The sequence below is a fragment of the Gopherus flavomarginatus genome, chromosome 1 (assembly GCF_025201925.1).
Source record: "Gopherus flavomarginatus isolate rGopFla2 chromosome 1, rGopFla2.mat.asm, whole genome shotgun sequence".
Lineage (NCBI taxonomy): Eukaryota > Metazoa > Chordata > Testudines > Testudinidae > Gopherus > Gopherus flavomarginatus.
In genome coordinates this window covers 30,360,886-30,380,553 of record NC_066617.1, presented here as the reverse complement: position 1 = coordinate 30,380,553, position 19,668 = coordinate 30,360,886, and the positions used below count along the sequence as shown (strand labels likewise).

Here is a 19,668-nt window from a genome sequence, read left to right as displayed (position 1 = left end):
ATGACACTGTGCGGAGTTAAATTACCACTGTCTTAGCTCTCAGGGTCATTGGACTAGACACACTTTCCCACTGCATCAAGGTACAGTCTCCAGGGAAGGACTCCATCATCTTGGTTTACAATAAAGAGATTTACTTCAGATAACCTTAATTTACTGTACTGCTTGCTCTAAGACCACGTCTGCACTACTACTTATTTCAGCAATATTTATGTAGCTCAAGGGAGTTGTAATGGAGTGTACAAACCACACACTGGACAACAAGGTGTTAAGGGATTATTTTGGCTCAGCCAGCTGTGCCCTGCCACACCTGAAGCAAATGCTCCATCTGATGGAGGAATTAAAAGGCAGGAAATTAGCTCATTTGGGTGGCAGAGATGGAGGTGAGCAGACTTGCAGCCCACAGCTCCAGCAGAGCAGAAGGAAGCTTAAGATTCTGACACAGCTGCTCAAAGGGACCCTCCCTGAGGGAAGGGAGGACCCAACCCAGAGACAACCAGAGAGGGAAGTATCTTGTGGAATGTGGACGTACTTATTGTGGTTTCGGTTTCCACACCAGGGGAAAGCCTTGGACTAAGCTGACCCTGGGGGGCAAGGGGGGTGGATGGACGAGAAGAAGAGGCTCAAGGAGGACAGTCTTAAACAGCCTTGGTTGCCAAACTACTCGTAGCCCAAAGGGCTCTGGGTCAGAGCCCGGTGGAATGGGAGGGCCCGGGCTCCCCTCCCCACAACCCCCTTGGCAGTCCTGAGTTGCAGCCGTGACCACTAGGCCACGCTCCCCAAGAGAAGACTTGTTACAGGTGTGGAAAAAACAAACACCTCGAGTGACATAAATTTCGCGAGCATAAGTGGTAGTGTGCACAACGCTATGTCGGCGGGAGACATAGCTACTGCTGCTTGTTGGGGGTGGTTTCATTATGTTGACGGGAGAGCTCTCTTTGATCAGCATAGAGTGGCTACATGAGAGATCTTATAGCAGTGCAGCTGCATTGCTATAGTTGTGCTGCTGTAACATCTCAAGTGTAGATATAGCCTAAGTATATCCTAGTAAATGTCCAAATTATGGCTCCTATGAGGCTCAGCCATGCTGGGGAGTAAGATGAATTACCACTGTCTGAGGGACAGTGCCAGGAGGCATTATTCTTCACTGATGTAGAATTATTTGTTCAGCTGGGAAGAAAGAGGTAATGTGGAGGAAGATGCACAAGGCAGTAATCTTCAAGGCAACATGTGAAATCAAAGTATAAGAGGTGGAAAAAGCCTTTATGCTAATAGCTAATTATAACCCTGATTTGGTGACACAAGTAAGCACACGCTTAATCTAAAGTGTATGAGAAATACTGTTGAAGTCCATGGGACAATGCACATGCTTAAAGTTAAGGATGTGCTTTTGTGGTGTGTGATTGTTTGTATCCCAATCATAGACCAGGAACTTACTGTGCTAGGTGCTATACAAACACAGAACAAAAAGACAGTCCCCACCCTGAAGAGGTTACACTCTTAAGTATAAGACGAAAAACAACAGTTTGATACAGACAGATGGGGGAGTACAGGTGAACAATGAGATAATAGTGCTTTGCTGACTCATGATCCATACCAGAAAGTTACAGTATACTTGAGGGGACAGAGACTTCCTTTGACGGTCATCTTCTGCCATCAGATGTGTAGATGCGAGTCCCATACTAGTTGCTCCAAAGTATTTGAGATCAGAATTTGTCTCTTACTATATATTATGTTTCTTGGCCTAAGCATAACCAATGTTGTTTCCACCATGCCCCAGCTTTTTCTGTGTAACGTATGTGCTAATGTAAACTGTGTTATTGAGAGAAGACCCAATCCTGCAACCCCTACTCATGCAGAGGCCCATTGGCTCCAGTGCAAGTATTCACATGAGTAAGGAATACTCATTCGAGGAAGGTTTGTGAGACTGAGTCTAATTGATAAATTGTGTAAGAGGGGGAAAAATGCAGTGGTAGGGAATGAGGTCAAACTGGAATCTAATTTCTGATCATTTTCCTTGGACTTTACATGATGAAATAGAATGTAGACCTCTAAGAATAACATTTACAAAAATGCCTATGTCCTATTTTCAGAAGTAATTTAGTAGTTTGGGGCTATGTCTACACTACAGCTTATGTTGGCATAACTTATGTTGCTCAAGGACGTGAATAAACCATACCTGTGAGCAACATAAGTTACACTGACATAAGCGCCGGTGTGGACAGCACTAAGTTGGCAGGAGAGCTGGAATAGTTTAGCTGACGAGAGAGCTCTGTCCCGTTGGTTTAAAGCGGCTTTAGAGAGCTTACAGTGGTGGCAACTGCAGCTCTCTGTAAGTTCTCTAGTGTAGTGGTAGCCTAAGGCCAGGTCCAGACTAGAGCTTTAAATCGATTTTAAGAGCTCTAAATCGATTTAAAGCTGTAACCGTCCACACTACAGAGTGCATAAAATCGATTTTAAGGGTCCCTAAAATCGATTTTGGAACTCCATCAAAACGAGAGGAGTAACCCCAAAATCGATTTTTTAAAATCGATTTTATGATAGTGTGGACGGCCATCGAAGTTAATGGCCTCCGGGACGTATCCCACAGTGCTCTAGTGGCCGCTCTACACAGGTAAAGGTACTCTTCTGCTGGCCAGGTAAACAGGAAAAGCCCCGGGAAGTTTGAAATTCCATTTCCTGCTTGCACAGCGTGGAGCTCTCAGCAGCAGAGAGAAGAATGCAGTCTCCTGAAAATAGGAAAAGAGCTCCAGCATGGAGCACACAGGAGTTACTCGATCTGATAGCTGTATGGGGAGAAGAGTCAGTGCTTTCAGAACTGCGCTCGAGCAGACGAAATGAGAAAACCTTTGAAAAAATTTCTAATGCCATGCGGGAGAGGGGACATACCAGGGACTCGTTACAGTGCCGAGTGAAAGTGAAAGAGCTCAGACAGGCGTATCAGAAGACCAAAGCAGCAAAGGGCAGGTCAGGCTCTGCCCCCAAAACATGCCGGTTCTACGACGAGCTTAACGCAATATTGGGGAACAGCGCAACGACGAACCCCCCCTTGTCTGTTGATTCAGAGGTGGGCGTTGTGATTCCTGCAACTACGGAAGATTTATTTGATGGCGATGATCAGTATGATGAGGACCAAGAGGAGGAGGCTCCAGCAGAGAGCACAGAGCATTTTATCCCCCCAAACAGCCAGGATCTTTTCCTCACCCTTACTGAGGTTCCCTGCCAGCCATCTCAAGGCAGTACTCCAGAAAATGAAGCTGAGGGACCATCCTCTGGTGAGTGTAATTTTTTTTACTAAAAGCTTCAGTTTAATGTAAGCCTTTTTTACTGGGTGCTTCAAATCACTACCTGTACTTAGAGTCACTGACCAAGTAGATTAAAAACCTTTCCTAAAACAGTGACCCATGAGGTGGTTTTTAGAAAAGTCTCCATTGTTACAGGGCGGATTCATCCTGCTTGTTCGGGGACCGCGAGAGCAAACCGCGGGAAGCTACTCTTCTTCCCTGCTTTGCTCTCGCGTTCCCCGAACAAGCAGGGCTCCTTGCCTGCGGTTTGCTGGGTGGTTCGGGGAACGCGAGAGCAAACCGCGGGAAGCTACTCTTCTTCCCTGCTTTGCTCTCGCGTTCCCCGAACAAGCAGGGCTCCTTGCCTGCGGTTTGCTGGGTGGTTCGGGGAACGCGAGAGCAAACCGCGGGAAGCTACTCTTCTTCCCTGCTTTGCTCTCGCGTTCCCCGAACAAGCAGGGCTCCTTGCCTGCGGTTTGCTGGGTGGTTTGGGGAACGCGAGAGCAAACCAGGGAAGGAGAGTAGCTTGATTACCAGTACAATCTACTACAGGGATTACTAGCCATTATTAACTTACCATTTTCTCCGGACATGGTCTGTGTGCTCCCCTGACCTGCGTCTGAGCAGAACTCTCTGTCCTCAGCCACAAGCAATAAGTATTAAAGGAATCATAAGGTGACCTTTTGGTAAAGTAAAATGTTCAAGGTTCGGTAACAGGCACAGGTCAGTGAGGGGAGAGACTGTATGCATGGTTGTGTGAAATGTGTCTCTTATGATTCTTTTATCACTCTTTCCAAACCCCACCCCCCCACACACAGCTGCACATTTCTCCAGCCTCCCTCTCGCTTCTCATCTACGTGGGGGGGGTATCATAAGAAGACTGAGGAAAAGGAGGACGCGTGAGGACATGTTCACCGAAATTATGGCAGTAACCCGTACAGAGAGAGCTCAGCAGGGAGAATGGAAGCAATTGGTCGCAAAGTACAGGGAGGCTGCCAGTGAACGCGAAGACAGGAGGGACCAACGCGAAGACAGGAGGGACCAACGCGAAGACAGGAGGGACGCCAAAAATGATGTCAGGTGGCAGGAAGATCAGCGCTGGCGAGCAGCAACTCTGGATCTTCTTCGTGATCAGACTGACATCCTCCGCGATATGCTGCAAGAGCTCCGTGGTTTCAGAATGCCCCTACAGCCCGTGTATAACCTCCCTCAGTACTCACCCTGTCCCACACCTTCCAGAACCAGGCGTGTAAGAACGCGTGGGGGAAGGCTCTCTGCACCAGCCCCCTCCACTGCTGCGGACACTCCAACCAGAAGGCTTTCATTAGATTGAAAAGCCCTTTGTGTCCTGTTTTTTCCCTCCTCTAATGATCCAAACTTCTCCCATGGCACCTTTGCCTATTCTTACTCTCAGGTCATGCTATTAAGGCAGTGTGACTGTAGTTTGGTAATGAACTAAAGCAAGCAGCTTTGGAAAGCTGCACGGAAGCTAGTTATCAGCATCAGGATTTGACAATTGGGGATATGGGTAATAAAGGGAAAACAAAGAAAGCAGCCATACCGTAACCTGGTCCATGAGAATTCTTTTTCTGTCTTCTCTGATGCACTTTCTTCTTTCAAACCTCCCTCCCCCTTCCTCCAAACCTCCCTCGCTCCGTCCCCCATAGAACGCTGAGTTATGAAATTTCATGCACAGTATTGTAACAACAAGCATGATGCTTGATTGATGAAAGGGTCTGATTTTAAATAAAGAACACAATTCTTGTAACAAATAGTAGTAACTTTATTTTCAATAAAAAAGCAGTTAAGGAAGGTTGCAGGTACTGTGCCTAGCAGCAGACGGAAGCAGCTAATGGTGGAGGTAGGTAATAATTGGGAAATACAGAATTATATGTTTTCCAATGGACAGCTCTCGCAAGTAACCTAAGCAAGCAATTGAGGAATGCTGCAGGCAAAGTATCTTGCAGCAGCAACACTGCATAGACGGGGAGGGCAGCAATCAATTGAAAGGAAAATCAGCATTCAAACTGTACCCTGGCCCATGAGGAAGCTACTTTTCAGTGCTTCTCTGATGCGCACAGCATCCTGGTGAGATCTTCTAATTGCCCTGGTGTCCGGCTGCGCATAATCAGCGGCCAGGTGGTTTACCTCAGTCTCCCACCCCGCTATAAAGGCCTCCCCCTTGCTCTCACAGAGATTGTGGAGCACACAGCAAGCAGCAATGACAAAGGGGATATTGGTTTGGCTAAGATCTGAGCGAGTAAGAAGCGTTCGCCATCTCGCCTTAAGCCTGCCAAATGCACATTCTACCACCATTCTGCACTTGCTCAGCCTGTAATTAAACAACTCCTGAGCACTGTCAAGGCTGCCTGTGTATGGCTTCATTAGCCAGGGCATCAAGGGGTAGGCTGGGTCCCCAAGGATAACTATAGGCATTTGGACATCTCCAACTGTTATTCTCTGATCAGGGAAGTAGGTCCCTTGCTGCAGCCGTTTAAACAGTGTAGTGCTCCTGAAGACACGTGCGTCGTGAACCCTTCCTGGCCATCCCACGTGGATGTTGGTGAAACGTCCCTTGTGATCCACCAGGGCTTGCAGAACCATCGAAAAGTACCCCTTGCGGTTAATGTACTGGGCACCCTGGTGTTCCGGTGCCAAAATAGGGATGTGGGTTCCATCTATGGCCCCCCCACAGTTAGGGAATCCCATTGCAGCAAAGCCATCCACAATGGCCTGCACGTTTCCCAGAGTCACAACCTTTCGAAGCAGCAGCTTAATGATTGCTTTGGATACTTCCAGCACAGCAGCCCCCACAGTAGATTTGCCCACTCCAAATTGATTCCCGACTGACCGGTAGCTGTCTGGCGTTGCAAGCTTCCATATGGCTATTGCCACTCGCTTTTCCACTGTGAGGGCTGGTCTCATCCTGGTATTATGCCGCTTCAGGACAGGAGAAAGCGAGTCACAAAGTTCAAAGAAAGTGCTCTTACGCATGCGAAAGTTCCGCAGCCACTGCGAATCGTCCCACACCTGCAGGACTATGCGGTCCCACCAGTCAGTGCTTGTTTCCCGTGCCCAAAAGCGGCGCGGAACGGGTAGAACCTCACCCATAACCGTCAGGAGCTCCAACGTGCAGGGGCCCGGGGAGTCAGAAAACTCGTTCTCCAGTTCGTCATCGCTGTCGTCCCTACATTCAAGCATTCTCTCTTGCATTTCTGCATCATGGGTCAGCAGTGATAGAACGAGAATGCGTGAATTATTTACAGCATTCGCGATCAAGGACAAGAGCAGACCTGGATCCATGCTTGCTGCAAAATGGCGTTTCCCTCACTGCAGCCAGTAAAAACAGCGCGAACTGACTGTGTGCCGTTTACAGGAAGGGGGGGGGGCTGTACCCAGAACCACCCAGGACGGGGACTTTGATCCCATCATGCACTGGGCTAGTAACCCATAATTCCAAAGGGCAGGGACCCGTGCAGGAACTGTGGGATAGGTACCCAGAGTGCAACGCTCAGGGAAAAGATGGACGCCAGGGAACATGGACGCTCAACATCGATGTAAGTAGCCCTAGTGTGGACGCGCAAAATCGATTTTATAAAGCCTGCTTTATAAAATCGATTTTAATAAAATCGATTTTACCCTGTAGTGTGGACGTGGGCTTAGTGTTATTTAAAGGCACCTTTATAATTCATCAGTCCTGACTGGCTGTGTACTGGGCTAAACAAAAGTAGTTGAAATGCTCCTCTAATTTATGTTGCTTGCCAGTAGCTCCAGTTATCCCGCAATTAGTGATTGTCAGGATGCAGAGAAGCATTGGTTATGCTTTTTACACTGACTACTGGAGTTACATGGGAGCCACTAAACTGATCCTGTACCACTGGAGGATCCTCCTATGCTGGGATGACCCTCCCCTGGCCAGCTATGCCTGCACTAGAGTTTCTTGGCACCAGTGGTGGTGTGTAAAGTAGCCACTGTATAGATGAAGGTTACAGTCAATGTTTTTATATTCATAATACAGTATCTTTTCAATATATAGAATTGGTTTGGCATACTCCAAAACATTTATGGAATTAATAACACATTCTTTTCAGAATAGAGTCTATAAACAAAAGTAATAAACACTGTGGGGCCAATCCTGATCTCCTAAAGGTTTATTTCGGTAGTATTTTTCTCATTCATTCTGGTGTTATATTAGTATCAGGCAGAGTGTATACCGTATAGTTCCTGGTAAACCTTCCACAGTATTGCTTATGCAGGAATTACTTGTTTAATGAATGCATATACAGTTCTCTTTTTGACAATGTATAGCTATTCAGGTGTTAGGAATAAGGCTTTGAAAGTTTGATTCAGATATGTCCCATAATGAGAAATATATGAATATGTTGATCTGAATATTATAATCCTGAATTTTAGATGCCATTAAGGTACAGTTAAAAGTTCTTTTTGTAAGAAGAAAAGAATAGATTGCATGAAAAGGGGAGCTGCACTGTATTATATGCAGAAATGCAATGATTTACTTCTTGGAGACTATATTACTTAAGGAATTTGACAAATCATGCCGTGTTCATGTAAGCCAGTTGTACACCAGCCAATCGTAATGTAATCAGACCTCTTAATTTACAGAGATTTATATGTTCCCTGCATTTTTAAAACCAACTCATTGGGCAAAGAAAAGAAGTTGACAGAATGGTGACCTTCTTCCAGGGTTGCTGGTTAAGAGACAGGAAACTGATGGAAAATGATTGCCACGGAGCTGAAGATAATCGGATGCAGGCCATTACTCATCTTGTCAGCTGCTTCTACTACAGGGGATTGTATCACAAGATGTTAATCTGTCTGTGACTAGATTTCAAAGCAAGCATTAGAGGTTTTTTTCTGGTGTATGTAGTTTAACTTTCTCCACTCATGTATCATTTTCAACACAGAAAGAAATGGAATGCTGGTTTCTAAATTTTAGTGTATAAATTAATTAAAAATATTAACATCTGTTTTCTGGAATGGATTTTATATTAGAAAACCTATAATGATACATTGTAGACAGTTCATTTCATTGTAGAAGTTGTGCTTTGTAATCTAATGAGGCTGATTCTGTATGTGTCTTGAGTAATAGTTTTTGATAGACCTTGGAGGGACAATCCAAGCCAAAACTATTTGCATATCTTCTCCCTCCACAGCTCTGTCTTCCATAGACAATGTGATCAGAACCACCCTGCTCCCACGCACTATTATTTTCCTCGTATAAAAAGAACCTTAACTGTGTGCTTAGTGGTACGTAAAATTCAGGCCTGGCAATGTTCAAGTTGACACATGTTCTAGGAAGAAAGACATGTTGCCAGGAGTGTAGTTTAACTAGGCCACAACTTTATTAAGTAACACATCTGGGAAACTCTCTGGCAATAATTTATCCCATGCAGGGCATCCCTGCTTTGTAATCCATTCCACCTGGAGGGAGGGCTGTCCTTAGTCCCACTTCTCCGCATCTTTAACCTGATCCCATTGGTGGGACCCCACTGCCTTCCGCCCCTTGTACAAGGGTTGAGTGTTTGAGGAAAAGGGATTATCTCCTGTCCCTGTCAGAAGCCACAAGCCAGTTCCTCACCTTTTTAGGAAATGCCTTTGCAGCACTGAGAAGGGAATGCCAAGGTTATAGTTATTAGTGCTCTATCCCTTTAAGGATTGAAGATCTGTTGATGAGGTAAAAAGGGACAGCACTGGGGAGCAAGTGTGGTTACAGCAGCAGGAGAGTTTGGCATGTGTTACAGAGAGACTCAGACGCAGTGAGGCTTGTTCAAGTTGTGTGTGTTTGGTTGTTTGGATACTACTTTCAGTAAAACTCCAGATTTAACCTAGTGCCTGCTCTGGGAGTGGAACCTCTTCTCCTGTTTGCCAGGGACAAAATTCTAGTTTGTCAGGGAACCAGACCCTCTATTGAATAAGCACCTACTCTGGGCACCTGCCAATTTGCAACAACACAAATTTTACAGCCTGTCCTCTGGGGGCCTGGGCTGCTGAGAGGAAGGAAGAAAACCATACAACACCCAAGCCAAATCTAGCAGTGAGGGAAAAAGTCTTTCCCAGTCCAAAAAGGCTACTAGCATGATGACCACAGCAAGGCCCCAAACCCCAATCCTACTCTTAATGCCAGTTACCAAGGGGCAGTGGGGGTGGGGGTGTTCTTCCCAACAGCAGGGTGTGTGGGAGCCAATTGTACACTTTTGTTTTGCCAAGGAGCCCCTCTCATCAAACCCAGCGTATGAGGAAATTGACTGCCCACAAGTAGGGGGATGAAAAAAGGTGGGGAGAGGCAATCCTTAAAGGGGCCCAGGGTTGCTGGCCTAGAAAAAGCCTTCCCACTTCTGAGTCATGCCCAATTTGTGGAGTTGGTTACTTTCTAAAAGATTAAAAAAATGATAATTATTTAAAAGATACATATGAATTGTCTCCGTGATCCGTAACTGTGTCTTATTCTTTTAAAGAAAATAACTTTTGATTAAAAATACAGCATTCTGAATGAAATGCATTAAGACAAATTGTTTCTGAAACTTATTTTTTAGAAAAATAGTTGCATGTCCATTAACTCCTTACCTGAATAATTGCATTATATAGTCTTTTTCCAAGATACTGAATTAATAATTTAATTTGTTTCCTTTGATTTCACTCATTTAAAAAAGAAAAGCAGTAAGACACAAACAAGTAGGTAAGAAAACAATATTGTAAGAAAAGAAATGGTAGATTTTTGGTTAAAAAAAATAAATTAAATGGTTTCTGAGTGCTTGTGTCATTGAAGATCTTGTGGCACTTCTTTCACAAGTCAGAGTATTTGTGATGTCTTATCCAGATACCAGTTTTGGTAACTACTGTCTGCCCACTTCAATACCCCCTGCAGTTTGAGTAGGATACACTGTTCTCTAGTTTGTGCCATAAACTGTTGTATGGTTCTCTATGTACTGTTAATCAGTTGCTGTATTTCATTTCATTTCATTTCAGTGTTGGATGTAGTGATATGCTATATCTTGTATGGTAGAACCTCAGAGTTATGAACATCTCGGGAATGGAGGTTATTTGTAACTCTGAACAAAACTTTGTTTTTTTCCCCAAAAAAAGTTAAAACGGCTTTGGAACTTTATTATGCAGAAGAAAAATGCTGCTTTTAGCCATCTTAATGTAAATGAAACAAGCACAAAACAGTTTCCTTACCTTGTCTCACACTTTTTTTTTAAACTTTCCCTTTATTTTTTTAGTTTTTTTAGTTTTTTACATTTAACACGGCACTGTACTGTACAGTATTTGCCTTTTTTTTGGGGGGGTGGGGGGGTCTCTGCTGCTAGATTGCATACTTCCGGTTCCAAAGAAGGTGTGTTGTTGACCAGTTAGTTCGTAACTCTGAGGTTCTACTGGATTATGGAAGCCTGGTAGTGACTCTATAGCTAAGTTTGTGTTCTAAAATGGTCCTGAAGTGGGCATAAATTTCTAGTTTTTTTCTAAATGTAGGTGTGAAATCAGTGTAAAATTTTGGACACAGTATTATGCCCTTTGGATTCTCTATGTAGATTTTTCCTCAGTTTCTCTTCCTATATTTTTAATAGGATACCATTGAATTTTGGTATCTTAGGCAAAAACCTCGTTTGCTACATAGCCATGATTCATTCCATGAGCACCATACATCCCCTGTGTAAAGCAGGGGGACACAACAGGAAGAAATGGAAGCTGGTGGCTGCATGCCTGATTGGTATACTATTGACTGTTGTGCAAATGACTGCACCAAAAAAACAAACAAACAAACATTATTTCAGCCTAGGATTTACCAAGCTGAATCCAACAATTGGATCCTGTGGAACTACCTCTAACATTGCACTGGCTTGTCTTTTTCCAGTCTTACACAAGGGGAAGGGATAGCTCAGTGGTATGAGCATTGGCCTGCTAAACCCAGGCTTGTGAGTTCAGTCCTTGAGGGGGCCATTTAGGGATCTGGAGTAAAAATCTGTCTGGGGATTGGTCCTACTTTGAGCAAGGGGTGTTGGCCTAGATGACCTTCTGAGGTCCCTTCCAACCCTGATATTCTGTTATTCTAATCTGTGGCCCCTCAGCTGAGAAAGCCAACAAAAGATACTGACCTTGATAAGTACATGGAGGAGATGGCATGATGAGATTGCCTACAACAGCATCTAACTGATCTGTGACTACTAGCAGAAAATATCTCCAATGACTAGTGATGGGACACTAGATGTGGAAGACACTGAGTTACTACAGACAATTATTTCCCAAGTGTCTGGCTGGTGGGTCTTGCTCACTAATTGCCATATTTGGGGTCAGGAAGGAATTTTTCCCTGCGTCAGATTGGCGGGGATACTTGGGGGGTTTAGCCTTCCTCTACAGCATGGGGCATGCTTGCAGGTTTAAACTAGTGTAAATGATGGATTCTCTGTAACTTAGTCTTTAAATCATGATTTGCGGACTTCAGTAACTCACCCAGAGATTGTCTATTGAGGAGTGGGTGGGTGAGGGTCTGTGGACTGTAGTACACATAAGGTCAGACTAGATGATGATGGTCCCTTCTGACTTTAAAGTTTATAAGTCTATGTGGTGGTCACTGTGGTAAAAAGAAGCCATTTAAAAGTATTTTTTTACTCACTTAGACAAAGAATTGAATTAACAACCGTCATTGTCAATCTTTTTCCAATTTAGAATTGAGAATTTTAAAATTCATTTACTGTATAAGTGGTGGTGAAAGACCATTTATTTTAAAGCAGTTTTCATATGGTAAATATAAAACTGTGAAACGAGGAAGTAAATAGTTTGACATTTGTACTTTTGTACCAAATTATAACACACCAAAGACATTTTTATACGTTACAGTCTTTGAATTATTACTTAATATTAATGGTCACCTTTGCTTGCTAGAGAAAAGTGGACTAAATGTTTTACAAAAATGCAAACATAAGTATCAAGCAAGTTGCTTAATTTATATACATAAAGTCCTTCTTGGTGAGCAAAACAGACAAAACAAATGAAGTCTCCCAAATGTAGTCATATCCATATCTAAGAATTGGAATGTCTGTTCAAGAATTTATTTTCTTAATGCTACATTGTGAGCTGACTACAGACCCACACTGGGCAACATGGGTAAATAAGGCACATCCTTATTCCTCTCTGTGGGCTACCTGCATCACCAGTCTGTGCAGAGGGGAGGAAGCAACCATTATAGAGCTGCTACTCCCTCTCCCAAGTAGGTGGATTGGGAGTGGGTAGACCCTGGAATCCACCCCACTTACGCAGGACTAACACAGGTGAGCTGGCATGGAGGAGCAGGTAAGCTGTGTCATGTATGTGACAAGAGCATCTCGCTGCTCCCTGGAGCGCAAAGGAAACAGGAACTGAATTTTGAATGTGTGAGTCTGATTCTGGAGAAGTGCAGCTGTGCATAGCCTCTTATTCAAGGCTCATGGTAACTCCACTATGCTGTCTAATTCTATTATAAAAACACGTAAATGGGACTTTTTTATGATTTTTAGAATTGTGTCCATTATAAAGTTACTGTAGATGGTGTGCAAGGTAGAGCATGTGATATCTTTATCTATTGTTGTATTATTTATTGTTGCAACAGTTTATATACAATAAATAAATCAGCACCCCTTGTGTTTGCATGATGGGATTATGCAGTTGCATAGTTGTTACTTTTTCAAAAAAAGTCACATAATTGTGTTCCCAACTGTAAGCTGCTTCTTCAGATGCTTGTCTATATACATTCCAATCTTGGTGGAGTTCAGATTCTTTAGGCCTGCAGTATCTGTTGGAGCCATGCATGTGCCCTGAGGGTATGCCTACACAGCAACTAGACACCCATGGCTGGCCCGTGCCTGCCAACTTGGGCTCATGGGGGTTGACCTGCAGAGCTATTTCATTGCTGTATAGACTTCTGGGCTTGGGCTGAAGCCTGGACTTTATGATCCCGCAAGGTAGGAGGGTCGCAGATCTCAAACTCCAGCCCAAGCTCAGTAGTCTATACAGCAGTGAAACAGTTCCGCATCCTGAGCCACACAAGCCTGAGTTGACTGACATAGGCCAGCCCTGGGTTTTTCTTGGCTGTGTAGACATACCTATAGTGTCCTCATGCCTCCCACCACAATCATAAAAGGATGGAGTCACCCATCCACCCTTCAGTTCCTTTTTACTGCTTGTGCCTACAAAGTGGAACTCAGGGCTTCTCTCTACATGGAGCTATTCAGGAATAGCTGGTTTTAAATTCAGACCCTCTCCAAATTAACTGTCAAGTGCAAACAAGCCCTTACGGACTGTCCAAGCTTCTCACTCACTGTATGATTCCCCTTTTTTATGTAAATAGTTGTGAATACCTATAGATAGTTACTTATTTAGGGCACATCTACACTAGAGTTTACAGTGACACAGCTACACCAATGCAACTTTGCCACTGTGAGCTCTCTAATGTAGCCACTCTAAGCCAACAGGAGAGCGCTCTCCAGTCAACTTGCCTACTCCAGCCCCCGCGAGTGGCAGAAGCTCTGTTGGCAGGGGAAGCTCTCCCACAGACCTAGTGCTGTCCACAACAATGCTTATGTCGGTGTAACTTCCATCACTCCAGGGTGTGATTTATGTATCTCCCCCCCCCCCACGTGACATAAGTTATGCCAAAATAAGATATAATGTAGCCATAACCTTAGTCTTCACTCATCACTTCTTTCGTAGTGTTTCCTTTTTTCCTTAAATATTTTTTTTTCCTCTGAGACTTTTCTGATACTGGGTCAAGCCTTTATGGGAGAATAAAGGACCCCAGGTTTTAAACGCTATCTTCCTTTGAGGCTTTATTGCCCCTTTATATGGGGCACACCAGGTATTTGGTAAAAGGCATGTTCCTGAGAGATACACCATTTGCAAGAGAACACTCAAGGTGAAAGAGGCTCATCTGAAGTTGTCTTTGCTAGAGAGATCCTGGAATGGCTGGGACTGAAAATCCTGAATTGTTTTCCTCACAAAGTGCTCCTGTCTGTTCTTCCACTTGTAATTCGGAGGGTCACGCCTCTCAGAAATCCTCCTCTGTGACTGATAAAACGCCTGGGATCAGTGGATGAAAGGAGTGCTGCTCCCCTCAGTTCCAGGTCATCTTTGCCAGATTCTAGCTCTAAAATCTAGAAATCCTCTCATTCTAAAATAGACAAGGGTGGCCCACTCTGGCACCCACTCAGACACCAGGTACCATGTCCCAGTACCAGCTCATTCAGAGCTTCATGTATCACCTGGTACTGACACTTTGGCACCAAAGCTCCAGGTATTGACCCCTTCAGAACAGATGCCTCCTTCCCCTCCTTGTCTGCCTTGCTGGCAGTAGCTGGGTACACCAATGTCCCCTCCTGGCAAAAAATCCTGGTGGTGAGGGATCTGTGGGTTTCACTGCAGTCTCTTAGTTTGAATTGTCGTATGGGAACCCTTGGAAATTATACCAGCCTGATCATACTTCAGAAGCTTTAGTATGGACAGATCTCTGCTTCACAAGGAGAGAGGGGGAATAGCTCTCTCATTTCCATAATGTTTTGGAGGTTCTGGACTGTTTGCCCTCTCCCTCACCCCTGTCCCTGGAAGACCCATTACCAGGAAGAAGTGCATTGAGAGGAGACCTCTAAAACCCAGAGAAAAGGCTGCATTTATTTTTGTTTGCTCACACTAGTTAGCCCCTCCCTACTGATGACCATAATATTTCTATTTTGCAGCTTTTTGTATATTGTGTACTAAAATATAAATACAAAGAAGAAGTTTATTAAAACACTTGGGATGGTCAGGGAATCTTTTTCTGGCAAATGTACTATGATGTAATATATGCAGTTTTTTATGCCTATGACATATTTTGAACTTTTCTTCTCTTTTTTCCCCCTGCCCAGGAAGGCCAGTCAGATATTTTGTACACATTTTGGACTGCAGTAACTCAGACTCTTTCCTCTCAGTTTCAGATAGCAACAGACTGTAAGTGTTGTATTTAACATGTGTGATTTGTGATCTAGAGTTAGTCTGAAAATATGTCAATTCAATAAACTTTTGCTTGTTATTTCCAGCTATCAGATCTGTAGCTGTGGTTTCTTCTGTTACTCTTCATACATATATTTTCTTAACTGAGGATAGATGTATTTATGATTATCACATTTTCCCCCTGACTTTCATTGTGCATTTAGGAAGATATGTACTTTCCTTTATTTAACATTCATCATCCGATATAAAAATATCCTTTTTTTTTGGGGGGGGGGGGGGGGAATTAGTGGAATAATGGATTATACTTACAGAGGCCAAAAGTGAATAGGTCAGTCAAAACCATAAACATTAACCTAATTAAAAGAGCAATTATTTTATTATTGTGCTCTTGGATGCTGAGCAATCTTGAAAATCTGGCCACTTGCATTATGCACCTAAAGCAAAGCTGAGCTTTTTTTTGTAAATCTTGGTGACGGATTCTGAATACACATGCAAAATATGCTGTACAAATGTCATGCTAAATCAAGGAAGAGTCATAAACTTTAGACAGCACTGTTGCCAGTAAATAACAGTGCAGCATGCAACTGGCTGAATTGTCAAAGTTAAGTACTGGGGTTGCAGTCACAAAAATACCCTTTACACTCATGTGAAGTTTGAAAATCCCCAATCTTGGTACTGTACATACGAATGAGGTGCAACATGCATATGCTTATCTCCGTGGGCTCAGTCGTTATGATGTCCTTTTAAAAATATGGGCCTATGGTATTCTACAGCAGTGTTATTAATTTGAGGAAGTAGCTGCTTGGTTTCTGTTCAGGAGTTGCTAAGTAACTAGGTGATTCCAGAAGGAAATTTATTCAACTATATTAAAAACTGTTTTGTTTTATAGATTGTCTTATATGTTACCTATAACACAGGCACCTAGGTTCACATGATCCAGCAAATGTAGGAGTCTCATGTGCTTAAACTTAAGCATGTGCATAAGTGTTTGCAAGGTATGGCCTAAGACTGTAAAATGGTGACAACGAGGCACAATTTTTATTTCAACATTGAGGTAACTTTTCTGTCCTGTCAGCAATTTAGAACAGAGTTATTAATCAAAACACCACTGTTTTGCTACTTATACTCGTTAGAATTATTTTTAAATAAAAGCTTGGTGAAAGCAGGATGTTTATGCTGCAAATGCTATTTTGTTTTTTTCAGTATATGTGAGTTTTCAGGCAATAATGCATGCAGTATGTAGTCAATTTTGGTTTTTTTAAATATTTTTGTTTACAGAAAACTGCATATTTAACATTGAAAAGTGCAAAGAACTCTAAACGTCTGGAATATTTTTTTTAAACTAAAGGCAGAAGCACTTTTCACCAAAGTGTTTTTAAAAGGAAGAATGGCTTTTAAAGCAGCATGTGAAATAAAATGAGAGAGCAAAAAACCCATTCATTTTTAGGGGAAACCAAGGCCAAAGAAATTTCTTGACTTCTGCCCCCAGGGATAGGAGACGTTTAGTAACTTGTATGTGTAGAGTAGGGGCTAGATCTTGTTCCCACTGACATAAATCATAAAATTCATGTTTGCATCAGTGGTAGCAAGACTGGGCCATTAGGTGTAGAGAAGAAAATAAATGTGTGACAAAGTATAAACAATAAAAGAATAACAGTCCACATCTGTTTTTGTGCTGTGGGGAAATACGATTACAGACATCAGCTTGCCACAATGAAATATGTAATTACTATGGAAATAAAAAATATGGACCTTACAATGGTCAAAATGAAAAATTCATATGAGTAAAAAGAATGGTTCAGATGGTGAAGTGTAAAGGTGCAAATGGATGAACTGAAGCATATGTTCAGACCCTGAAGGCCACCATATTAAAGGGCCAATTTTCTACTCACCTAAAACATGATGGTGGAATCCCTAAAGTCAGGTGGTGTCAGAGCACACATATTGTCAACCTTTTTTAAACCATTCTAAATTTGTTTCACTTTCCACTTTTTGTGGCATGATTTCCAGGGCTGAAAATAACACTGCTTTCTCAGTTCGTGTTATAATTCTTCATTTGACAAACATGCAGTTGTTTTTTAGTCTTCTTTAAAAAAAAAAAAAAAAAAGGTAGCATGTGTAAAAGCAGAACACTTCAGATATTTATATCAGAAGGGCTTCTCCCACCAGATTGTAACAATAACTTTAAGGTTTTTTAAAGATTTGGGCCTACTTCGAGTTATCTGTGTCCCTTAACTATGTGCCTTGAAAATGAAACAAAAGTATAGATTTTTCCATTGCAAAACTATCGTTGAAAAATGCTTTAGATATATGAAACCAAGCACACTGTTGTGCTTGATAAATAGTAACAGTAATAAAATAATAATTTGGTCCTGAAATGCTGTATAACCTAGCGGGGATGGTTATTGTACAAGGCAAGATTTTTATGTTCAAGGTTCAGATTGTGGAGGGATGCATTACAGTGTTTTAGACACTTATATTTGTCACCTGCATATACTGTGATAGTTTTTACAACAGTGATATTAGTTGTAGATATAGTAGTACTTCAGTTTTATTGTATAGGAATGTACTGATTTAAGTGCTAAGATCCATGTTATTTATTTTTATCGAAGAGGCTAGTTTGAAAGATCATAATGAATGCTGTTTATTGTTTTGTTTTACAGCTTCTGTGTTTTTGAAGCAAGCTTTTGAAGGAGAATACCCTAAATTACTGAGACTTTATAATGACTTGTGGAAGCGCCTACAACAATATAGTCAAAATATTCAAAGAAATTTTAATGCAAGTGGAAATACAGATCTCTTTGCTGAACTGCAACAGATGGAAGAAGATACACATGACATTTTCATGCAAAAGAAACAGGATTATGAGTATGTTTAGCACAAACTGCTGTATCCGACAAGATAACTATACAAGCCTAGAGCCATAGGCCTTTCTGCATGGTGCAGCAAAACACACTGGAGGTGTGTGATTTGTAAAGTGTTCTAATGTATTGTGCTCTAACTGTCCTATGCTGGCATGCTCTAAAACGTGCCTGGTTTGTGCACATAAACTAGGCACCTTTTAGAGTGCGCCAGCAGAGTCGATTTGGGGCAGTTAGAGTGCAACACGTTACAGTATTTTACCAACCACACTCCTCTAATGCACTTTGCTGGCACCCATTCTGCAACAGGGGAGTTTTTTTAGACAAGAACTCAGAGGTTTTTCAGCTTCACAAAGCAGGAAATCCCTTGCAGGAGAGCTAGAATTTTAAGGGCTTTTTCAGCAGTCTTTCTATCGGCTGGGGTGTATGTGTGTTTTAAATAAAATGAAGCCACATTAAGATTCATGTTTTTGATCTGTGTCAGTGCTTTGTAGCTAGTTTTGTCTTTACATCTGTGTATAGCTATAGACAGATTAAATAGGAATTATTAAAAGTCACCATTTGTCTATCTGGTGCAAATGCAATTACTGTAGTGCAGGCGTTGGCAACCTGCGGCACGTGTGCCAAACATGGCATGCGAGCCGATTTTGAGCGGCACGCAGCCGCCTGCAGCAGTCCTGGCCCCCAGCCCTACTCATCCCCCTGCCCACTGCTCTCCCCTGCAGGGGCAGGAGGCAGAAGCTTGGTTCTGCGGCAACCAAGCTTCCCTCTCCCCTGCTTCTTCCCCCAGCGTGGTGCTTTCCTGCCCCGCCCCCTCTCCTTCCCTGCACCAATCAGCTGATGGCCCTAGCGAGGGGACGGGGGGGAAGAGCAACAGTGTGCAGGCAGTTCCCTAGAGGAGCCAGAGAGAGGTAGGGACGGAGCCTTGGGGAAGGGGGTGGAACAGGGCATATTCCTTCCAGCCCTCAGCGCAGGGGGATGAGAGCACCCCTATGAGCCGAGCACCCCAGCCCTCTGCCCTGACCCCCCACACACACTCAGTCTTCTGTCCTACAACCCCCACATCCCCAGCCCTCTGCCCTGACCCCCCCCACACCCAGCCTTCTGCCCTGCATCCCCACAGCCCCATCCCTTTGCCCTGAACCCCCCTACCTTCTGCCGTGCACCCTCACATACACCGAGCCCTTTGCCCTGACCCTTGAACCCCCCCCACACACTCAGCCTTCTGCTCTACACCCCCACCCCACCCCAGCCCTCTGCCCTGAACCCTGAAACCTCCCCATCCCGGTCTGGGGTCCCAGCTGCAAGCCCTGCTCAGCCTGCTTCTGGCCTAGGTGAACAGAACCCCAGGCTGGCAGCGAGTTGAGCAGGCTGGCAGTGTAAGATCAGCATTTTAATTTAATTTTAAATGACGCTTTTTAAACATTTGGAAAACCTCGTTTACTTTACATACAGTAGTTTAGTTATATAATATAGACTTATAGAAAGAGACCTTATAAAAACGTTAAAATGTATTACCGGCACGTGAAACCTTAAATTAGAGTGAATAA

At 43.3% G+C, this 19,668-nt stretch overlaps 1 protein-coding gene across 7 annotated transcripts in view; it reads left to right on the top strand.

The window, feature by feature from the left end:
• Positions 1-19,668, top strand: part of COG5 (component of oligomeric golgi complex 5) — a 482,330-nt gene that overhangs the window by 384,627 nt on the left and 78,035 nt on the right. For all 7 annotated transcript variants that reach the window (XM_050925473.1, XM_050925465.1, XM_050925485.1 and 4 more), the window contains 2 exons: positions 15,173-15,254; positions 17,921-18,125. In XM_050925473.1, coding sequence (XP_050781430.1) covers positions 15,173-15,254; positions 17,921-18,125 — 287 coding nt within the window. The remainder of the gene's footprint in view (positions 1-15,172; positions 15,255-17,920; positions 18,126-19,668) is intronic.